At 41.2% G+C, this 24152-nt stretch overlaps 1 protein-coding gene across 1 annotated transcript; it reads left to right on the top strand.

The window, feature by feature from the left end:
• Nucleotides 1–1654: 1654 nt before the first annotated feature.
• Nucleotides 1655–24109, top strand: brwd3 (bromodomain and WD repeat domain containing 3). The gene is made up of 40 exons (XM_042498856.2): nucleotides 1655–1884; nucleotides 2064–2122; nucleotides 2226–2255; nucleotides 2443–2502; nucleotides 4275–4425; nucleotides 4596–4694; nucleotides 4817–4977; nucleotides 5402–5623; nucleotides 6399–6499; nucleotides 6616–6686; nucleotides 6856–6956; nucleotides 7797–7837; nucleotides 7922–8026; nucleotides 8114–8264; nucleotides 8360–8494; nucleotides 8579–8707; nucleotides 9001–9226; nucleotides 9325–9465; nucleotides 10050–10230; nucleotides 10350–10443; nucleotides 10548–10718; nucleotides 10816–10889; nucleotides 10969–11161; nucleotides 11261–11371; nucleotides 11454–11561; nucleotides 13495–13619; nucleotides 13714–13796; nucleotides 13888–13999; nucleotides 14188–14249; nucleotides 15684–15839; nucleotides 15920–16040; nucleotides 16148–16273; nucleotides 17029–17104; nucleotides 17216–17266; nucleotides 17378–17521; nucleotides 17691–17843; nucleotides 17952–18121; nucleotides 18447–18535; nucleotides 19695–19832; nucleotides 20557–24109. The coding sequence occupies exons 1-40, from the start codon at nucleotides 1851–1853 to the stop codon at nucleotides 21369–21371; spliced, it is 5370 nt and encodes a 1789-aa protein (XP_042354790.1). The 5' UTR covers nucleotides 1655–1850; the 3' UTR covers nucleotides 21372–24109.
• Nucleotides 24110–24152: the final 43 nt, after the last annotated feature.

Below are 24152 nucleotides of genomic sequence, written 5' to 3'. Positions count from 1 at the left end.
AATATATAGTTTCATCTTGCTTTTTAGACATGTTCTTAAGAATTCCACATTTTTATTTAGACATATTATTGCCAGTGAAAATAAAAATGTGCAAGAATATGGCATTTGTTCTGAATACGGTATTGCTCTGTGCCACTTAAATACAAAGACTTGGTTATGTGTTGTCAAAACTCCATCTGAAATCTCTACTTTGGCAGCAAGCAAATATATTATAAACAAATTTTAAGAACAATCCAGTCTATCGAGACTTGTCAAATGTTTCCCATCAGAATTTATTGTGACATTTTATTAAAATCACTCCCTTTTAGATAAAACCTCTGGAAATTTTGCAGTGGTGCTTTGGTTCCTGTTGTTTAGCTTGTAGATTTATGATTGCACTTTAAAATATAACCTGCACCTTTTCTTTGTTACCAGTGAGGTCAAGGAGGCCTCCTCCAAAATTGAACACAGATGTGGCTCGCGTGATGATGTCAAAATAGTCCTTCTGCCCTATTATCAAACAAATTTTGTATATAGAAAATTGTCAGTAGAGGGCATTTCTGTAGACAGTTTTTTGTCCAAATATGTCATGGTGAGTAAGATTTCAACAATTTATCATGATAAATGTATTGTATGTATGCATACCACAGCAACATGTTGTAAACAGGTAATAAAGCATAAGGCAGTCATTCTCAAAGTGGAAATGCGGCAGTCTGACTTAAATGTTAATAATACCATATAATGCCAGGGGAGCATGAAATTTTTTTCAGATTCATCAGATTATTTTGGAATAAAAATATTTATTAATTTCTTAATAAAGGCTTCATTGTTCACAAAAATATAGGATATTTTAATTTTATTTTAATTTAGATCTTAACTTATAGTTAATAGAATATGTTCTAATCTAATGAATCTGTAATTGTTCTCTTGTGTCATTCTTTCACAAAACTAAGACTACAGAAATGTGAAGGGGGTATGTCAAATTATCCCAAGGACATGAGGGGGTCCCAAGTTGTGTTAGGCAGGGGTCTCCAGAATTTTTGAACTGGAGCCAGATTAGATAATATGAAAATACTTTGAAGTCAGCTGCTTCTCGCATCAAATGGGTTGTTTAAAAAAAACCCAAAACCCTCAAACAACCCAAACATAACTGTTTGATCTTTAAGTGAAAAATCATTGAACTTTCAACCGCTCCTGAAAGTGGCAAGCCTTGCTGTCAAGTTTATGCTTCTTTGCCGAGGCCATATCTGTTACACTGCAGGAAATAACTGGTGTAGGTTACCGTTAGGTTGTTTTTAATGTCTGTTTATGAAAACATGTTAGTTTGGTCTATAGGTCCCTACTTGGTGCAATTCCTTCAAATTGTATGACTGTTACTTAACTAAGCAATATTGTGTTAATCATAGGGTAAAACTGATTCTGAGGGCCACATAGGTAGATTTTTTGAGGGACTTTGTTGTGAGGGGTCCTTCTTTAGCTTTAAAAAAAAAAAAAAAAAAAGACAACCTCTGCCTTCGGGTTCACAAAGGATTTTTTATTTTATCTAATTTATCTAATTATTATTATCATTAATATTATATATAATAACTATTATTATTGTTATTTTAGTCTGTCTGAAATATTAGGGTTGAAAGGAATATTTAAACATTTACTTATTTCGATAAAGAAAACACACCGTGCAGACAGTACCGCAAACTGTCACTGGAGGGCGCTAACACAAAGCACCAGGTGGTCAGGGAACAACTTGAGAAAGCAGGAGGCCATTCACTAGCCTGTTTTAGCTTCACCCACCTAGCTACTGCTAGCTACCCGGCGGCTAACGAGCAAGCTAAAACATCAGTTTGTCTTAATGTCGCCCGCCTTATCAAGTGATGGCAAGAGAACAGTGTTCACAAACCGAAGCTGGTGAGTGCCGGGCGTCCTTTAAATCCGTGACAAAACATTTAGCATTCACACAGTTTGCAGTTGTGTGTGAGCTAGCGAGCTAAGTACCCTGAGAGTGCAACCCGAGGCTAGCTATCGTTAGCTCGGCTCAATAGCAACAATAGTTAATACCACGCTAATACAGCTGTCTTTATTTTCAGAACTGTATTACCTCATTGCCAGATTTCTGCAGTCTGGACCTTGTAAAAAAGCAGCACAGGTAACAGCCTGAAATAAACAAGATATTAACTCATATCGGTTTTAAATCGCCTAGATAAGTAGCTGGTGCTAGCAGCTAACGCTAAGTGTCTGTCTGTTGTTAGATCCTGATTGGGGAGCTGGAGGAGTATGAGGTAGGTTCAGCTGGACCTTTCTGTGTTTATTCTCGTGTGTGGTTTCCGTACAGATGCCTACATGTCCGCTTTTGGGCAACTTTTCGGTAATTTTGGCTGGTGTCAGATAAATGAGCGTGTAGCCGAGCCCGGGACGGTACCGGCCGTTTTGTGCTATCTCTAAGAGCTTGTTTTTTTAAAACTTTAGTTGGTCCCTCAGCGATGGAGTTGGGACGGGAAGAAATACAAACGGACCTTCCAAGACTGGGTGAGTGTAAATTGTCATGATTAACTTTTTAATCAAAGGAAGCGTCTATATTAGTCGACAGTTGCTTCTCAGCTGATGTGTAAATTTTTTACCACAATTATTCACCCAGAGTCGTCGCGGCGGTAATGTGTTTATTATTATTTTATTCATTTAAACATTTATATTAGTACAGGCCCGTTGGTAAATAACTATATATGTGCTTTGCTTTTGTGTGGGTTAGTGGGAGGAGAGTAGAGACAGGGGTGGGTACTGATTGGCTGAGACAGACCCACAGAGCTGTCAGTCTTCTGTCGGAGCCAATGCAATCACAGTTGTCTTTGCGAGCGAACCAGAGGAATCGTAGGAGACTGTTTTGATTGGCTGTGAGCTTCTCTGACCCTCCTTTTTTTAATCTTCCTGCTCCCTCCCTCTCTCATGATTGTTTTTCAAGTAGCTGCATATCAGATAAGCGAGTATAAACAAGACGAGGAAAAGAAAACAAAAAATACGAGTAATTTTTATATTCTGTTAATTGTAATACTAAAATCATGTTATCTTATATTGCTACAATTACTGTATTATATCACTTAAACTCATCCTGTACCTTTTTAAAGCTTCCTGATATATTTAATACTGTATTCTTTTCTATGTTATAGCTGTATTACATATTATGTTTTATTGCTACCTTTAACCTTACATTATGTCTCATATTCCCCAATATTATTATATAATTTATTGTACTACACTATGGTATGTTAACATATCATGGTTTCTGATTTTTGTATAATATAGAAAATATTTACTGTGCATTTCATTATTTATACAGACAAACACAAAGACAGTGTCATTATTTTATCATAGCATCACATCGTTAACCTACACCTACTCACTCTAAAGCTATTAATCTCTACTGCTGGCTCATTACCTTGCAGTTTTTATGTCCATACTGTTAGATGGAAAGATTTATTGGACAATCCTAAAATACACATGAAACTGTTTCACCTGAAGACAGTTATCACATACATCAGTTTGTAGAGGTTTAATTACACAATAAAGCCATGGGCTGGCCGTATAATGGTATTCTCGTATAGTTGTTTTTCTTTTTTTTTTTAATCCTTATTTTAATTTAATATTATCTATTATTTTCTTTCTCTATTAATCTGCACTATTGCTGTTGTTGTGCTGCTGTAAAAAAACAATTTTCTCTTCTGGGCATTAATAAAGGTTTATCTTATCTTACCTCCTCTTTTGATGAAGTTGGGAGTTATATGTGTGACTGAACATCTGTTGATTTTTTTTTTTAGGATTTTTTAACTTTAATTACAGAAAGATTTTTTTTTCATTACACTGTCTAGTTTAAAGACAATGTTGTGTTTCAGTCTCACATATGGAGAGGCACAGAGAGACAAAATTTAAACTAGTTTAGATGCCTGCTGACATTTAAATTTTCACACTAAGAAAATTTTAGCTGGTGTTTAGATGTATTGTTACAATACTTAACATACTTATTGTCACAATAATTTAAAAAAAATGTTGTGTCATTGCATAACAAAATGACAATCAGCTGATATACAGTTAGTTTAAAGAAATCATTTTTAAATGTGGTGCTGTCTTTTATTGAACACTGGCACCTGTTCAATCCATTTCAAAAGCTGGAGTTAAATGTCCTTTTAATTATGTTCTGGCATTTTCAGATATTGTAACAGAGGTGACAGTGTTTTAGTGTTTGTTTTTTAAATTCTACTAAAGTCTTTGCTGTATTACTTTGTAAAATCTGTTTGTGATCCCTGCAGATGATTCTGAACCAGCACATTCCTGCAGACTATCTGCTCCGGGTTTGTCAGCAGATAGGCCCACTTATAGAGAAGGAAATCCCACCTAGTGTTCCTGGAGTCCAAACACTTCTGGGGCTTGGAAGACAGTCCCTGCTTCGTACCACCAAAAGTAAGCATTTCACTCCCAACCATCACAGATATTCCCTTCTGTGCTTAAAGACAGTCTACAGAGCAATACTGTTTTGAGATTTATTGTGTCTGTGTGGTTTGTTTATCTGTTTCCAAATCACTACTTATTCACTTAACATAATTAAAAAAAAATTTACCTGTGTAATTCAGGTTGTAGCCACAAAGTATGCAGAGGCTCAGCTGTCGCTGCACTCCACCGGGGACGTCCACCAGAACCTCCAGTCAGCAATGGACATCCTCCCAATGTTGGTGTGTGGAACTTTTTATTATTATTTAAACCCATAAAGAGGACTAAAAGCTCCTAGGCCAGTTAAGTCTGCTTTATCACTGTGTTTTATCCACTAATCATTGCTGTGTGTCTTCTCAACAAGTGTCCATCATGGGTGCTCGCCAGGCCACAGGCACGGCTCGTTTCGGCCAGGCCCTGCCGTCTTCCTCCTACCAACACATGAAGATACACAAACGTATCCTCGGCCACCTTTCCTCAGTCTACTGTGTAGCCTTTGACCGCACTGGCCGGCGGATATTTACGGTGAGGGATGATTTCTTATTCAGATGATTAAAGCAACAAATCTTTGTCTGTAGTGTCTCAGTAATTGTGTTTCTGTCTGTTTGAAATTGAGCAAGTTTTGTTTTCAGATGCATTCATGTGACAAATTAATTTTTAGTCTCTTAGTTCAGAATCTGCTGTCGAAACACATTTCATTTCACTTCATTGGGTTTTTCATAGCCAGACAGGTGGCAAAATAAGCCAACTAACCACGAAAAAATTCAGATTGTGTCTAATTTAATGAGTAATACACAACATTAAATACTTGTTAATGAAAGCAAGACATCTGGGAGCTGTTGCTGCGTCATTTAGCATCTGAATAGCTGAACTGCCGTGTAGAACAGGCTCAGCTAAACTAGAACCTGCTGATGTTTAAAACACGTTGCTGATGTTTTATGTGTTTCAGGGTTCTGATGACTGCCTGGTGAAGATCTGGGCCACAGATGACGGCCGGCTCCTTGCAACACTCCGCGGCCACTCAGCTGAGATCTGTGACATGGCAGTCAACCACGAGAATACGCTCATTGCCTCAGCTAGCTGTGACAAAACCATCAGACTGTGGTGTCTGCGTACCTGTGCACCTATCACTGTCCTGCAGGCCCACGCTGCCTCCATCACATCCATACAGGTGAGACTGATGCATTTTAAACAAATATGCAAAGCTTTGTCTCAGTTTCCCAAAAAAAAAAAAAAAAAAGATAATCCTGAGATCATGCACCATAATACAAGTGTTCACTTTAGTTCCCAAAGTCTTATATTAACCATATCACCTACAGTGCCTTGCAAAAGTATTTACTCACCTTGGCCTTTTCACTACTTTATTGCATTAAAACCTGGAATTGAAATAGATTTTGCACTGCTTCAGAACTTTGTCTTTGACCTGTTTGGAGAGCTCTTTGGTCGTCATGGTGCCACTCACTTGGTGGAAAACCTTGCCTAGTGGTGCTGCAGTCTCCTTTCAGAACAGATGTATACAATATAAGATCATGTGACACTTAGGTTAAACACAGGTGGACTTTATTTGACAAATTGTGTGACTTTTGAAGGTGATAGGTAGCTCCAGGTCTTACTTAGGGGTGTCATAGCAAAAGGCGTGAATACATATGCACTCAACATTTTTCATGACCTAATTTTTCAGAATTTTGTACAACTTTCTTTTTTTTCACTTCACCAATTTTGACTATTTTGTGTGGCTCCATTAAAAAAAAACCCCAATTAAAATCAATATGAATTTCAGGTTTTAATGCAAAAAAATAGGAAAAACGTCAAGGTGGGGTGAATAGTTTTGCAAGGCACTGTCAATTTTCTGCATGTTGTTCTGCACCATGTCAACTCTCCTACTGTACAAAATATTTATCCTTTCTCACCCATGACTAATCAACACCGACTTGCTCTCTGCTTAGTTTTGTCCTGCTATCAAAGGAACAACACGATACCTGGCCTCCACCGGTGCAGACGGCATGGTGTGTTTCTGGAAGTGGCACTCGGTCAGCATGAAATTCAAGTAAGTGTTTGCAACATTTTTGAAGCTTTCTTTTTTAGCTCCTCCATTTCTTAGTTCTTCTAAAGTTGCTACTTTTCATGGAAAAACTAGTGTTTGTGTTCCTCCTCTTTCCTCAGCGATCAACCAGTCAAGTTTGTTGAGCGGTCGCGTCCAGGAGTTCAGGTCTCTACGTCCTCCTTCAGTAGTGGTGAGTGCCCGATTACACTTTATTCTCCAGATATGCTTGTCCTAAGCCGCTGGCGGCAGATACAGTTAACTTATATAAATAGTGAACAAAAAGCTTTGGATGTTTGGATATTGTTCTTGACTGGATGTGTCCTTGCTACTTCATTTCATTCTGTGTTTACTGTTGATAGGTGGCATGTTCATGGCTACCGGAGGCACTGATCATTTGATCAGAGTCTACTACCTTGGTGCTGAAACTCCCATGAAGGTCTCTGAGATGGACGCACACACAGTAAGACACAAAATGCAGTAGCTGCATCATTCTTGCCTCCTTCTATCAGTTCTATACATATCATTTGATAAAGTGCTGTGTCTCAATTCAGATACTTGATGCACTTACATGTAATACACCGCGCACACATGCACTTAACATAGTGCACACATTTCGACAGGGAAGTGCTTTCGCTAATCAAACATGACTGTTGAGCAATTACCAGAAATCTCAGTTGGACAGCTTCCTCTATTTGTAACTGGACACAAATCTTCCTTATTTCCACGGATAGCAAAGGCAAGACCCCGTACTCTGCCTCTGATTGGCTCCCCTTGATATTCTTACCTTAATCAATCTCACCTCTCATGCCTAAATCTAACCAATCCATCCAACACAGGCAACGAGGAATAACCAATCAGAGGTAGATAAGGGCAGGTCAGGCCTAGAAAGCATTATTATCAACATTTGACAAACAATTGTCACTTGCCAAAATATGATTGTATGTATCTAACGTCAACACCTGTTAATAAAATGTGCCGCTTTTAGCTAGTTAGCAAGCTAACGTAACATTTGTGTTATCATTCGTGGTATTAAATTGTTACAGAATTTACCCAACAAACAAAGAGATGGCTTCTGCCCAACAATAGTATAGTGGTAGTGAGAAATACACATGCGTAACTTCACTTACATTTGAACAATATTTCCACGGTCCCTCCTCAAAGTGCACTGCATTTTGCCATATTTCTAAGCGTAAACACGCTTTTTTAAAACTGAAAATAGGAGGTAAAAGTACAGAAGTATGTGATGGTAGACACAGCCAATGGCTCTGTAAGTCAACCATGTTTGTTTTCCTGTTTTTAGGACAAAGTTGTAGTCGTCCAGTTTAGCAATAACAGTGACAGGTGAGTGTGTTTGCTTAAATCGTAGTTTTCAACTTTTTTTGTGGTTTTCGGGCCTCTGACAATTCAGCGTGTGTTTGTTTCCAGCCTGAGGTTCGTGAGTGGCAGTCGTGATGGCACAGCCAGAATCTGGCATTACCAGCAACAGGAATGGAAGAGTGTCACTTTAGACATTGCTGCCAGGCTGCCTGGGTAAGAGAGTGAGTGAGCAGTGAGAGTTTCGTGATATATTCGTAAACTGCTTAGTGTTTCATGTGTGACAGGGTTTTTTTTCTCCAGGAGTGCTGTCACCAGTGGGGATGATAAAACCAAGCTGATGGTGACGATGGTGGCCTGGGACCGTGCAGACAGCACCGTCATCACAGCAGTATCAAACTACCTGCTCAAAGTGTGGAGCACAACCACTGGACAGCTGCTGCATGTGTTATCTGTGAGGAGCTGAAGCTTTTTCCAAGCAAAAATGAATCAAAACAGCTGTTTTTGACCAACTGATCGCCCTGAGTGTATGTTCTTTCTCTTCTCAAGGGTCATGACGACGAGGTGTTTGTGCTGGAGGCTCACCCATTTGACTCCCGCATCATGCTATCTGCGGGCCACGATGGCAACATTTACATGTGGGACCTGACCAAAGGAGCCAAGATCCGCAACTACTTCAACATGGTAGCTGATGAACGATGAAAAACAGCTGCTATTTGTGTTTTCTTTACACGATCATTGACTTCATATTGAAATGTTTCTTTCCAGATTGAAGGGCAGGGCCACGGTGCTATTTATGACTGCAAGTTCTCAGCTGATGGGCAGCATTTCGCCTGTACTGACTCACACGGCCATTTGCTCATCTTTGGCTTCGGCTGCAGCAGACCGTACGAGAAGGTAACGGCACATAACTGCAGATTAAAACATATTTACAGTTCAAACTAGAGGAACGGCATTTAGAACCTTGTGGTTACACATACTGTTCTTTAATCATAAGACCTGAATTTAAGCCAAGGGGTCCCCACGGATCTGGAGTCTGATATTTTGTAGGGAAGATTGCTAATAACCACAAAGAAAGCTCTCTTGTAAATAACACTGTGTCCTAATTTGCCCTTTGGAGTGGGACAGGCAAGCAGCAGCTCTTTATACTTGATTAAAAACAACAAAAACATGCTCTTGATTTTCTCCAGATTCCCGACCAGATGTTCTTCCACACGGACTACCGACCTCTTATTCGTGACTCTAATAACTACGTGCTGGACGAGCAGACGCAGCAAGCCCCACACCTCATGCCTCCGCCCTTCCTGGTGGATGTCGATGGAAACCCTCATCCTCCTCATTACCAGCGCCTGGTGCCAGGAAGAGAGAACTGCAAGGAGGATCAGCTAATACCCCAGCTAGGATACATGGCTAACAGTAAAACCTGCTCCCTTGTTACTCGCACCATTCAGAACGCTTGCACAGCTTATATGTAACTGACAGTTTGACCCATGATCTGCCTTTCTGCCGCTCAGGTGACGGAGAGTTGGTTGAGCAGGTACTTGGCCAGCAGACGGCAGAAAACAGAGAAAGCATACTGGACAATCTCATCCGACAGTTGCAGAATGAGCAGGACCAGCGTCAGAACGCAGACGAGCAGGTTGCAGAGGCAGAGGGTAAGTTTTACTTTACATTATGTCAACACATTTTACAGCGATTTTGTGTTTAGCTGTTGGTTTATCTAGCTAGTTCAATTTTCCTCAAATTGTACCTGTAAAAGTCTGAGATTTATTGTAAAGCTGTGAGCATCAACATTGTTTACTTTGTATCCAATACTATATGTTTTGGATTCTTAATGTTAAATTGTTAAAGGTTCTGTAAGGTAACTTTCAGAAAATCCTTGTTATTAGTGACACATCTCCCAAACGGTAACATGACAAACAGGATACTGAAATGCAGCTCAGATTAAGTCAGTACAAACCCTCAGTGCTAAGTGAGGGTCTGTTTCCGGGCCGACGTCCGTGGACTCATCCTGCATCTTTCATGTAGAAATCAGTTCTCAGGCTGTTAGAGGCAACTGAGAAAGTGTGGGAAGGTCTCAGTTTAAGTAACGTTACCATCTGTTCACTCATTGACCAAAACAACAAAATCATAAATACATGTAAAAAGATACAAACAGAACCTGTAAGTGTTGTTAACTTATTTTCTTTTGTCTGTATTTACCAACATAATGTCGTGACAAATGTCTCGTTATTGTTAGTGGGTGAGGAAGCAGCGGTGGAGGCCTCCTCTCCGGCTGCTGAACCACGCAGAACAGGGCAGGTGGACGGGGTGTGGCAGATGCAGCATAATGCTCTGCGAAGTCAAGTGGCCACCGAGAGGGACCTGCTGGCCTGGAGCCGTAGAGTTATGGTCAATGAAGTGCCACAAGCGATATCCAGGTGAGGCAAAACAAGAGAATTTCATAAAGTGAAAGGATATTACAGAGCAGACAGGTGATGGTGATATTTTCAAATAAACATTCTTTAGTAATTCATGATGTCATTTTTTTTAAAATCAGAGTTTTGGAGGAGTGCAGACAAGCCAAAGGCGACATGGAATGTTCTCTATACAATGCAGAGAGGAGGAAGAAACCAGTAACCTGCGCACCCAAGGTTCACTGCTCTTCACTTCAGTTGTTTACACACATTTAAAACTACTATCTGTGCCATTTCATTCCTGCTCTCTTCATTTGCCACCCTCCTTTCATACTTTGTAGAGCGATCCGCTGACTTCTCGCCTGCGCTCCCTGCGGCCCACCAAGAAAAAACAGCAGCGCCATGCCTATCAGACCCGCTCAGCTCAAGTCCGCCGCTCTTGGAACAGAAGTCGAAATACCAGCAACCGACGTAACTCCGACAGCCAGATGGAGTCTGACAGTGATGGAAACGTACGCTCCATCTCTGTACTCCACAAACATGATGTGAAGCGCTGTCTGTTAACTACCATTTATAACAGTGAAGGTGCCTTCTGTCTTTTGTCGACAGGCTGCAGCACAAGCGGAGCAGAGCGAAGCCTCCTCTGATGGTGAAACTCAGTGGCAGAGTGAAAGCAGCTCCAGGTGAATATCTATGGCTGAGCAGTGTTTTTAACATGAAGTCACAATTGCTCAACTAACAGCACCCCTCTTTCTTTCGCAGTGACTCCTCCAGTGAGTATTCTGATTGGACAGCTGACGCCGGGATCAACCTCCAGCCGCCGAAGCGACCAACCAGGAGGCCCGTACAGCCCCAAGGTTACAGCAGCTCTGAGGAGGAAGAGGGTGATGGCAAGGCAAAGGAGGCCAAGAAAAGGGACAGTGAGAAAAGGAAGAAGCCCAAGGAAACCAAACAGGTATTCTAACATGACCTACAGCTCTTTTACTCACAGTGAAAACATGTCTTGATCATACAGTAGTCTCGAAATCACTTTTTTCTTATTAAATACACATAGAAACCCACATCCTCTCTGGCTGGACTCGATGCAGAGGAATGGCTGCCACCATCATGGATAATGGAGACCATCCCACACCGCTCTCCTTTTGTCCCACAAATGGGAGATGAGGTAAGTAGCACCAAGCTCATACCCAGCAGAAAAAGTTCTGACATCACTTGCTTTCAATCATGATTTTCTGGTCCCCCTCCAGCTTATCTACTTCAAACAAGGCCATCAGGCCTACGTCCGGGCTGTCCGCAGGGCCAAGGCCTACAGCATCAACCCTCAGAAACAGCCGTGGAACAGACTTGACCTCAGGGTGAGACGCAGTTTTATTTTAAGTTCCTCTGCTTTAACTCTTAAAGACTCATCTCTGTTATTCAAAATGACGTATTACCTTACATACAACCTTTGCTGCCTTAAAATGACTTGGATGTAACTTGATACCTTTGCCTCATTTAGCATGTGCAGATCTATGAATATGCACATGGGCCCTGCCTTATCCGCTCACCTGCAGTGCAGGTGTACCTGCTCACCGTCGACTCAGCTCATCAAACACACAAACCCTGTTATAGCTAACACAAGCTTTCTGCTTAACTGCATTATTCAACTGAAAAGCTGTTGTGAAAGTGAAACTCAGCTTGCAAAATACAGCCTCTCCTCCAATATCCCTCGTTTTCCCATAGGGTTGTACGAATGATATAGAAAGCAACACCTCACAAGGTGACAGATTCCATAGTTTTATGAGTTTTGTCAGCCTACCACAATCAAAACATCTGCTGCTACAAACTGGTAAAGTGCTGTTCAAATACATGTACCATTCAGTCATTCATTTAACAAACTGAATTGTAGTAACTCTGGTGATCCTCTGAGTTCTAGTGCCACCACCAGGTCAAAATTTCAGTATATCCAGTACTTTGTCTTTAATAACAAATGCAAAAGTAATGACTTTACAACCAGCCTGCTATGCTCAGTGCTAATTATCATATGTCAGCATGCTTTGATGCTAAACCAAGGTGATGAACATAAACATGTTACCCGCTAAACATCAGCATGATAGCATTATCATTGTTAGCATGTTAGCTGATGTTAGCATTTAGTTGAAAGCACAGCTGGGCCTGTAAGTACAGTATCACTGAGCCGCTAGCATGACTGCAGATTCTTAAGGGCAATCCATGCCAAGAGCGATAACTGCAGAGTCCACACCACAACTATAACAACAACCACAGTGCCAAATGACATAGTTGCGATCATGTTCAGAGTGATTTGATAAATAATAAAATCCCTCAAAACTGAGATTATACATCTCAGCTGGAGCGCACACTTGTTACAATTTTTTTTTTATCATGAGAGAGGATGCTCACATCAGTATAGTCATCATTCATGGTGTGGATGGCCCTTCAGTCTTGTCAGGTGAGCATTGGAATGGGCGGATGAAGTGAGTTTTAACATGGCATGATAGTTGGCACTGTGTCTGCTGCTTGAAGCATCTGCCACACAGCTGTTGTTTTTGGCTTCTTGCACAATCATTGCAGAATGGTATAGAAAAAAGAAAAGGTCACTGGGGTCGTTGTGAATAAAAACAACTCGTGGACAACAGCAAGAGTCTTGAATCTGTATTCAGCACTAATCACCACTTATATAACTTTTTCTCAAATGAACTATAACCACATATTCTATTAAACGTGTCATGAGTATACCCCCGCTTGCATGAGGAAAAAAGTAACGCCTGCAGACTTACTCCATGCCACACAAGATGTTTTGATCCTGCGTGGATCTTGATTAGGTCAGATGTTTAAAAAAAATGAAACCAGCTATATTTAAACATAATGCACGCCAACAGGCTGACGAGCTCTATGGTGGCAGGGTTGGTTAACCATCTGAACCACTAAGGGTGGTAAAACAATTGACATTCAACAATTAAATAAATTACATAGAAAAAGTACATGTGGAAAGAAACAGTGATTTCAAGACCACAACATCGGCCTCCACATATCTGTTTTTCCTCTCACTTTCTTTTCTTTCCCTATGAACTGTTTTTCTGTCTACTTTTCAATGTATTTTCCATGTAATTTATTATAATTTTTTTTTATTAATAGCCTTGCATTTCCGTGATGTGCGCATTACTGCCCTTTTATACCCCAGTGTGCAGCATAGCTTTAACACATTCTCATTTTTCTTTGTGAAAAGTTCTTTTCTTCATCTTTATCCAGAGCCTTACCTATTTTGTGTTTTCTCCTGTCCCCCTTCAGGACCAGGAATCTGTGAAGGTGGTTGGGATTAAATATGAAGTGGGACCTCCCACCCTATGCTGCCTAAAACTGGCTTTCTTGGACCCAGTCTCAGGGAAGATGACCAATGAGTCTTTCTCGTTAAAGTAAGCATTTATAAAATGTATGTGCAGTACAAGATGATAACAGGTAATTGAAGCATGTGCGTTTAATTCAATTTTTCACTCCCTCTCTCTTAAGGTATCATGACATGCCTGATGTCATAGATTTTCTGGTACTGCAGCAGTTTTACAACGAGGCTAAAGAACACAACTGGCAGCCAGGTGAGAATTTTGAAGTTATGTGTCATGTCCATTGTTGTTTTCTACTGCCTTTCATTATTGTTTTAACTTGCCTTCACTTGACTCTCTTCAGGTATGAGATTCCGCAGCATCATTGATGACGCCTGGTGGTTCGGCTCTGTGGAAGCCCAGGAGCCTCTGCAGCCAGAGTATCCAGACAGCCTGTTCCAGTGCTACGCAGTAAAGTACGTCTGTGTCTCTGATGGAGTGCTCTACTCCACCATAATATATCAGCGGTGCTCTCTGTCAATATCATTTTCTTCCGTGCTGGCCCGATGTCATGTTTCATTAAAGTTACATCAAATAAGCGATTGTGATCTCACACACAGTGTGGTTTCATAACTTAATAATGTTTTTTTCCCTTGTTATTCAGGTGGGATAATGGTGAGCGGGAGAAAATGAGTCCCTGGGACATGGAGCCTATTCCTGAGGAAGGTCAGTACTATTAATATGAGAATCCCACCTTGTTATTGCTGCAGTTTTTAATGTGACGGTTCGTTAGATTGCAGATAAAATGTGCAAAAGATTTAACAAAGTTTAAAACATGATTGTACACCATAACAACCGCAGAAGAATATATAAAACATACTGTTATGTATAGATTTTCTATTCAGATGTGTTATAATCAATTTATTAATGTCATGAAAATGGCATTTAATCATAATCTATTTCCTATCATTGAATTTGTTGTCAAGTAACATTTAAGTCCATTTAAAAGCCTCATCTTTCAAAAATGCAGTGGTTGTGAATGAGGCTGTGTACCAAAACAAAACAAAAACAAAATTACATCTCTCCTGTTCACTCTCATGGCCTCACTAGAAATCGCTGGAAGCTAAATGTGAGAAGGTGTCCAGAAACTGCAAACATTATCAATAGACCAGTCAATATCTATGAAAGAAAAGAAAATGAGAATTCCAAAACATATATTAAATAAATAGACAAAAAAATATATTTTAAATACTGTGATTAAAACACAAAACACCACAAATATTTTTTTCATCAAATAATTTTGTTTCTTCTGGAACGCTTTGGTTTTTCATGAATTTCAGGGATTTTTAACATCTTTTTTAAATTGCATTTTTTTTTCCCCGTCATCTTCAAAACTTCACTTACTGATTAGTGATTTTATACCTGGTTACTGGCATAGCCTCATTTCTTTACCAACGTTTGATTTCATTTCTAAATGTTGTTTGTGTGTTGTTTCTTGTTTAACAGAAAATACCTGTATTGGTTACAAAATCATTACGTGATGAAATGTTTTTGTGTAAACATTAATTGCACACCGCAGGTGAAAATCAGTAGATCTTAAACACTCTGGACTTCACATATTGCTAAAGCGAGAAACAGTTTATACTTTACTTACCATAAAGATGGCAGTGTGGTTCATTATTTTAGCATTTTATTATAGGGCCAAGTAAGATATTGTTGAACAGTTAACATTTGGGAAGTGTTGGTATCAAAGGAACTTGATTTTAATTTGAATCCACTTGCTGTTCCTTTTCAAGTGGTATTGTTTCCTTCAATATGATTATGCAGCCAAGTAGTCCATTAATATTTTAAGTGTAACAGGCTGTCAATCACATAAAAACATGTGCAGATTTATTCTCCCTTTTTATTTCAACGGCAGAATGGAGGAAATAAAAAGCCTTTTTGTGTCTTAAACATGGATAAGTTTGTGTTTTTATTACAATCCAGGCTTGAGATCAAACTAAGATGTTTTTCTTTAGAAAATATGAACATTAGCTACCAAGGTTATTTTGGAAGAATAGAGTTAATAAATCAGGTTTGTAGCTTATAAATATCTTGTAATTCATCATAGTTTTGAGAAACCGACTAAATACATTTTCTGACATTTTGTGGCTCTATCAGCTGCGTTGCCGGAACAGGTGGGTGACGGCGTGGAGGTGGCAGAGGAGGAGCTGAAGGCGTTGCTTTACACACCTCAGGAAGGAGAATGGGGTGCTCACACACGAGATGAAGACTGCGAGAGAGTCATCCACGGCATCGATCAGCTTCTTACACTGGGTAGGCCACTGTTTGTTTCGGGGAAAACTCTCACCTAGGTGGTCTCTGCAGTGTTTGATCTCATTTCTGTCTGTCCACAGATGTAGCCAAGGCATTTGCGTTTCCAGTTAGTCTGCAGGACTACCCTCTGTACTGCACTGCGGTGGCTTACCCCACTGACCTCAGCACCATCCGCAAACGACTGGAGAACCGCTTCTACAGGTGACGAGCACACTTACTCTCAAACTTTTAGTCCTCGCCATAAAGTCAAAGCCCGGATGCAGAAGTGTCGATGTTTGAGCTTGATGTGCGGATGTCCTCTGCTGCAGGCGGATCTCTGCGTTAATGTGGGAGGTGCGCTACATTGAACACAATGCTCGCACTTTTAACGAACCCCAGAGCCCCATTGTAGCAACTGCCAAGGTGGTGACTGATGTTCTCCTGCGCTACATCGGGTAAGACTCCACGCAGTTCATGTTTAGCCACCTCGCTGACACAGGCTTAACTGCGAGTACGTTTACACACATGCTAATATTTCACTCCTATTTCAAATATGACAATATTTCAAATCTGATGTCGCTCATGTTAACTTCATTTTCTGTTTAGATGTCTGATATAGGCCCTATTTTGAATTTTTGCGTTTTCTGTTTGAGACGTGTAGGATATTATTTAGGTTTTAATAGCACTTTTTGGACATGTATACAGCACTTTGGGACTAGTGTCTAAATTGGGGTTTTTACTGAAGTTTGCAAAACACGGCCTTTTTCCTGTTTAGAGTTGGCTCTGTACATAAATTCATAAATTCTTTGTACACAAGCCAACTTGCCAACAGTTTTGGAAGGTAGTGGTGTAGAGATGTATGCCCCCATAAAGCTCACGTTTCTCACTGGAAGGAAAGTCACACCTATTTCTAAACATTATGAAAGTCTTGGATGTCAACAGGTTTTTGGGTTTACACAAATATCACAACGCCAAAGGAGTGAAAGAAGGAAAACTGGAAAAAACAGCGCTTCCACTTTTCCATATTTTGACTTTGTAAAGGACATGTGAAGGCTCTAATCGGCGTATGCATGGCTTCATCAGTGTTAGTGGAATGTGTGTTTTTATTAGCCATGTAAACAGCTTAGTAGGCATATTGTCTTTTTTGGGAACAAGGACAAAAACTGGAAACTAAGTCACAGGTGATACCTTTGCCCTCTGTCTCCTTCAGGGACCAGAGCTGCACAGACATCTTGGATCTGTATCACAAACTGAAGTCTGAGGTCAGCAGTGGAGGAGAAGCTGAGGTGAGACAGTTGGGTTTCGTGAAGTGTTTTTGTTTACGCTGTGATGACTTTTCTTAAGATGAATGTTTTTGCTGCAAATAGTCATTTGGTTTTGTTTGTGTTCCTCTGCAGGCGGAGCTGGATGTGGACTCTGATACCCCAGGAACATCTACAGGACATCGGGTAAGAAGGACCAGAGTCCAGTGTCCCACAACATCCCACCTAAGACAGTCACTGACTTAAAGTCATCTGCAGCAGCTGCAGTCTTACTTAATTTCATTTTCTTGCTGCCAGGGAGCCGACCAGAATCCCAAAAAGCGTGGTGTGGTCCTGGATGTGAAATTCTGGCGAGGTCAATGCAAAGAGCTGATGCGCCGAATGATGGCCTCACCAGATTCAGAGCCGTTCAGGCAGCCCGTGGACCTCTTTGAGTATCCGGTAAAATAATCTAGAGCAACTGTTACTTGCAGTTATAAGAATCGTGAGACCAGAAAACACTTTATACAACTTAACATAGTATTTAGAAATATACACCAAAGTATATGTAAGTAAAAACAGAAGCCTCTGTGTACATCAACATTTCTCCTCTCTACCTTTGTTTGTTCAGGACTATCGAGACATCATTGACACTCCCATGGATCTGGCTACAGTGTCAGAGACGCTGGTTGCAGGGAATTACGAAAACCCGATGGAGTTTGCCAAAGACGTGCGGCTCATTTTTAGCAACTCCAAAGCATACACACCAAACAAGAAATCACAGGTGCAGTAGCCTCGCTGGGGTTAAAAACATACTGCAACAATATCTGTGCAAAGTCTGACAAAGTAGTCGTCTTGTAGGTTAAGTCTGACTTTGTCGTTTCATGTCTAGATCTACACCATGACCCTCAGCTTGTCGGCCTTCTTTGAAAAAAACATAATCTCCATTATCTCCGACCACAAGTCTGCAATTCAGAACGAGAGGCGGACTCGTCAGAGACTCAGTTACAGGAACAGAATGCACAACGGAGGAAGCTCCCCGCCTGATAGTCCATCCCCCAGGTGATGAGTCTCACTCACAAAGCTGTCACTTGACACTCCTCATGATCAAATGATCTCTTTCATTCCAGTGTACACACAGTGTCTGCAGCTCCTGAATTATCTCAGACGTGCAGTTTTAAACTCACGGCCTGTTTCAATCTTTACATTCAGCTTTAGATACACTATAAATATAGTTTTTGTTGTTGTGTAATCTGAAAAGTAAGTCCTGATCTAAAGCTATCGTAAAGCATTGGATTTAAGCATGAAAGTTGCAGGCACTTTGCTATTATATATAGTAGTTAATAAGTCTAAAATGTCTTTTTTTCTGTTTTTTTCAAATGTCTAGCCCTAAAGGGAAGCACAAGCCAGGGAAGATGTCAAAGCCAAAAAAATCCCAGACCTCAACGAAGAATCGTTCTCAGAGATCACATCAGGGTAGGACCGCACTATTGTGGCTTAAAGGGAAGATTTGAATGTTTTGAAGTGGGCTTGTATGAGGTACCTATCCATAGTTGGTGTTTTACCTACAGTAGATGGCAGGTAGCACATCCAAAGTAAAGAGAAACCGACATAGTACCACAACTGATGCTAAGCAATGTACTGCTGTGGAGGGTGGCAGCAGAAAAATGCATTTTGGCCACCTTAAAAAAAATTTGTCACTTTATAAGTGCATGTTATGTTGAGAATATTTTCACTGCTTTAGTTTGTTCTGTTTATTCCAAATGAACAAAAAAGCCAATAAATAATTTGGAAAAAGAAAAAACAATTCTGCAGGAAACTGAAGCCGTTATATGAATATTCATATTCATATGGTGGCATTGTTCTCTTCAAAGCCACCAGACTCCAGTGACAAAACCAGTAATTTTACCTCACAGAACACAGGAGCTGCTGGTCTACTGCTGCTTTGATCAGTTAGTTAGTTGTGTTGTTGTGTGACTTTGGTGAATCCGAACAAACCCAACAAACAAACTAACTGGACTTATCAGTGATAGACCAGCAGCTTCTGTGTTCTGCGAGGTAAAATTACTTGTTTTGTTAAAGGAGTTCGGCTGTAAAGAGAGCTTAGATTTCAGTTCCCCTTCGGAGAGGACTGTCTGACAGCATCATACAAACGTATCTCATACAAACCCACTTTAAAAAAATTTGAATGATCCAGTTAAGGTTTTTTCAGTTCCTCGTTCTGTGCAGGATCTTGCTATTAACTGCTGTTGGAAGCAATGTTGGGGAAGTAAAAAAAAAAAAAATTACTCTTCCAAAACTGTAATTGCATTAATGTGGTCATTAACTCGCAGGATTTGCTGCCGTGAAGGACTGATTTGTATCTGCTGTTATCAAAGCATTTTATTATGTGTCATGATTCAGTGTTTCACCGTTGTGTTCCCTAATATAAATCTGACTATAGAAAATTTAATACAATTCTTTTATAGATACAGTACTGACCTTTAAATTCAGCATGCTGTAGGAAACAGTAGTTACATGTGTAAGACCTTTAACTATCTTATTACTGAAGATCAGATGCAATGCATTATGCTGCGGATGTACTGTGAGAAGTAATTTGGTTACAGTTCTGATTAGCCATCTGTTGTTGTTTTAGCTCAGAAAAGCAGCAGTGTAGCAGAGGAGGAGGAGGACATGCAGCCTTCTTCCCCAAGTTCAGGGACGAGCAGCGAGAGCAGAAACCAAGGGCCGCATCGGGTGACCCGCAGCCAGGCGACTCCAGTGAAAAAATCAGGTATGACGACAAAAATGTGTTTTCATTTTAAAGCGGCCTAAAAGTTATGCCTGGAACACTGCATGCATGAGCAGCGTGTGCCGCAACCTCACTGAATTGCAGCGTGTTGCACGCTCACGGTGTCCACACTGGCATCTTTGCGGCTGTGACGTTTCTGCATGGCTGCCTGCCGCCACAAGTTCTGTATTTTTACATTTAGAAGCACAAATTACACTCATTTATGCAGTCGTTCAAGCTCCTGCATTGTCAACAACATGGTCCTGCAGATTTTTCACGTAAAATGCCTTGTGTCAACAACTGAAAGGATTCTGTCATCAGAGACATTGTCAGAGGGCTTTTATTTTGAAACAGAACCAGCAAAGGTTGAGTTAGACAGATGTTTGTATTTCCTCATCTCTGTGACAGATTAAGACGTTAAAACTGTCATAAAAGGTGGTATAGAGTCACTATAATTATCAAAACTCCAATTTTACCATCTATTTCTGCTGACAAGCCGAAAAAATCAGCGAGCCATCGCTTCTCCAGATGTGCTGCGGCTGACAGGCAACTAGGTAACTAGCGCTTGAGCACGCAGGGAGTGTAGCTGCTCTGACTTGTTAACACGGGTGCTGAAAAAAAAACAAAAAACAACAGGTTCCGTGACACTCATGCACTGCTCAAGTAGGCAGTGTGTTCCAGGCGTCATGGTGCAGAAATGAACTGTCGTCTTCTTGTGTTGCATCAGGGCACCAGCGTAACCCGCATCTGAGTAACGGCTCCAGACAGCACCACAGGCAAGAAGCGCCGCAGTCTGACGATGACAATGAGGAGGAGGAGGAGGAGGAGGCGGCTGCGTCCGGATCCAACAGCTCCTCCTCGGAATCATCCTCCAGCTCATCATCCTCCTCTTCCTCATCATCGTCGGACAGCGAGAACAGCTCTGAGTCTGAGATGGAGAAGTACGTGGAAGGGGGAGATCACGACTACAGCAAAGCCCCCTGCCTATCAGTACGCCTCTCAGCTAAGGGCAAGGTGGCGGCCTCAGGGAAAAGGAAACACAAAGGAAGCGAGGAAGTAGCACAGAGACCTAAAAGAGCACGAGTGCAGCTGCCGGTAGCAGAGGAGGAGGAAGAGGAAGAGGAGGAGGATGATGAAGAAGAAGAAGAGGAGGAGGAAGAGGAGACCCAGCAGCAACCGGTGGATGTACAACAAGAAGAGGATGAGGGAGGGGAGGAGGAGGAGGAGGAGGAGGAGGAAGAGGAGGAGCCCGAGGAGGAGGAGGAACCTGAGGAGGAGGATGATGATGACGAGGACAACTCTGAAGAGGTGCAGAGAAGGCCTGCAGCAGCAACTAGCAGTCCGAGAGGCGCCCAGTGCAAGTCTCGGCGGGTCAACACGCGTAACCAGGGCCGCAGGACAGTTCTGTACAGGGACGACTCGGAGGATGATGGCCACGGGTCGAAGGAGGACCCTCTCAACCTGGGCAGGTCCCGCTCAGGACGGGTACGCCGCATGACTGAGAAAGCCCGTGTCAGCCACCTCATGGGCTGGGGTCACTGACACGTCGCCCCCCCCCTTTTCAAACCTCAAATTAAAAAAAACTCAAACGTGACTAATACTTCAGGGATTTTTTTTTCTTTCATTTTTGTACAAGTGTATATATAATATATATATATATATATATATATATATGATGTTTCTTTTTATCTGAGACTGCTTATGACTCTCAAACTGATAGCTGGTGCTCATGATGTGTTGCCAAGGAGTTTGTTTCCCTGGTCGACAGAGCCACTGTTCAACACGGACACTCTCCAACTCACCTCGGCCTTACTGCTCGCTGGAGGAGCCTTTAACACACCGCACTCCTCCTCCTCTTGTGCGTTCCACATCCAGTACTAAACACTATACCTTTCCTCCTTCTCCTTCCCCTCACGACTTTTCCTACTCCTGGTCACCAAAGAAGGATGCGGAGATGCCAAAAAATGGTGCTCATGTTTTATTTTCTCAACGAGTAATTTAACAAAACTGGTCACTAGTTCAGTCATGACCGCCGTGTGCAGTATCACTCAAGGTTACTGATGTCAACTCTTTTGGTACCTGGTCTTTTCCTCACAACCACAAGCCTTAGTTTCCAGAGCTCATTCAGATTTAGTTCTATGTGTGGCTCGGGTCAAGACAAGTGTAGTTTGGGCGCTAGCAATACTTAGGAATCAGAGTGACTTCAGTAGAATATAGTACTACAGTAATATCCCAGCTCCTACAGCTCCGTGTCAACTTAACGTCTCTGGCCTGTGAATGTTAAATGTTTCCCTGCTTCTCTTTTGGTGGTGTTAACTGTTTTGCCGCTCTTCGATTTTGTTATTTAGTAAGAATTGGGTGCTTTTTTCTTCTTTTTTTTGAAGGGAAAAAGTGATTTCCTGGGGTAAGAAAGCCACTGCATCCTGTTTGTTTTTGTACTCCCTGATGGATCATCCATTTATGTTTGCTTCCATCACCTTCTCCTAGCCTGGTGAGGCCATCCTGATGACGTGAGCGCAGCATTCTGTTTCTCTCTCTGTATCAGGCTGAACTCTTTGCCTCCCTGAATACTTTCAATGTGCATTAAATGCCCTCAGCCCATCCTAACACTCCCAATCCTACTACACAAATATGTTGTTTCGTTAGTAAGTCGATCTAAAAAATACAATTTTCTGAGATCTACCATTTGTATGTGACCATAGGCTGTATATAAAGATGGACCTTGCGTCCAGACCTGCCCCTGCTATGCTCAAGTGAAGCCAAAAAACCCTCGATATTGGCCCCTGCCATCTTGTGCTGGCGACATCTTTGGAAGCCAGAATCTGCGCGGTACAAATTTCAGCAGTGGAGGAGTTCCCGCCAAAACACCAGCCCGAACATCGACGAGCAGCGCTATTGAATGCGAGCACTCAGATTGGCATACACAGCTATCAGCCAACATGTAAAAATCACCTTTTTATAGAATTAAATAACTCATAAAAAACAAACTATTAGAAAAACAAACATCAGGGTGATGAGAACTACCTTTAATGATAGAAACCATCTCTGGGAAAAATGTATTTGACGTGTACTTTGGGTTTTTAGTTTAGCCCATGTACCTCTCACTACCATAGTGTGGGTGGGCTTAATGGCCTGTATTGCAGCCAGCCTCAATCGTACTGATTTTCTGAGTGAAACAGAATTTTGAGCTCACGTCATCAGAAAGGTCTAACCAGGTAAACTTCCTCCACCAAGCATGTGCAAAGGGGTCCCTGTCTCTTCCATAGAAATATTTATTTTTTTTATTATAAGGTTCCTTTCAACTTTTTTATACGTTAATAGTGACGAGGAAGAGGAAGTATTTGCACATTTATCTACTCCACGTGGCAGCTGAGTAACAGATGTTAGAGGAAGAGAAATGAATTTTGTATACGAATGTTTAAACTGTGTCAGCACACATTCAGTTATTTGTATTTTTAAGTTGGAACAGGACGTAATTAAACTGCTTCCAACCTGTGTATGACGAAGCCGAAGGTCTCATCTGAGTGGCAATCTCAATCATGCTTTTTTATCGTCCTAAAGCAAAAGTAGCAACCATGGATTAGCTCTTCGTTTGTACGTTGTGCCATTGATTCCCCCCCAAGTTTCCAACCATCTATTGTCTACACGTATTGCTTTTCCCATGATATACTACAATCAGGTGTAATGTTGGTGTCAGAATCACTGTGTGTAGTTTTTTGCTTAGTGAGTGATCTCTCAGCGTCAACAGTTTCTTGTGGAATTACGTCTAATTGGATGCATCACCTGTCTCATGTTTACTTTAAAGCTTGTGCAGTCATTGGTTGGTTCAGGAGAAAGCTGGGCTATCAGATCATCAATTCTACACTGGGTGCTCTGATCCGAACACACCTCCTCATCGCTCTGCCTCCCTAGGGTTGCTGACATAAGAGAGAGGCATCGGAGGGTTTTTGTTTTCTTTTTTGGGGGGGGGGGGCTGAAGAGTTTGGGAGATAAAACACACAAATCAGCATCTAAGGTGCTCCAAGCTGCAGCATTAACTGGTGTCTTGAAATGCCTCTGCTCGAGTGTGAGAAGACTATGATTCATATTTTGGAATCTTATTTTCATATATGGTAGATGGCTCTTAGTGTCGCCTGGAAGCGTCAGATTAGTCGATGACAAATACAGCGATAACATTCTACTGTAGGTGGATTAAGATTATGTGACTGTCTTTTATACACAACATTTCGATTGTACGTGTTCTCTTTTTTAATAAAAAAAAAAATTGGATATCTCTTAAAGTGAATGTGTTGATTTTGGTCTGATGTGTAGTTGTTTTTGGTC

The sequence above is a fragment of the Plectropomus leopardus genome, chromosome 15 (assembly GCF_026936395.1).
Source record: "Plectropomus leopardus strain MGB_pleo_1.0 chromosome 15, ASM2693639v1, whole genome shotgun sequence".
NCBI classification, from domain to species: domain Eukaryota; kingdom Metazoa; phylum Chordata; class Actinopteri; order Perciformes; family Serranidae; genus Plectropomus; species Plectropomus leopardus.
The sequence above is the reverse complement of the archived record's forward strand: the minus strand, read 5'-3'. Positions and strand labels throughout refer to the sequence as shown.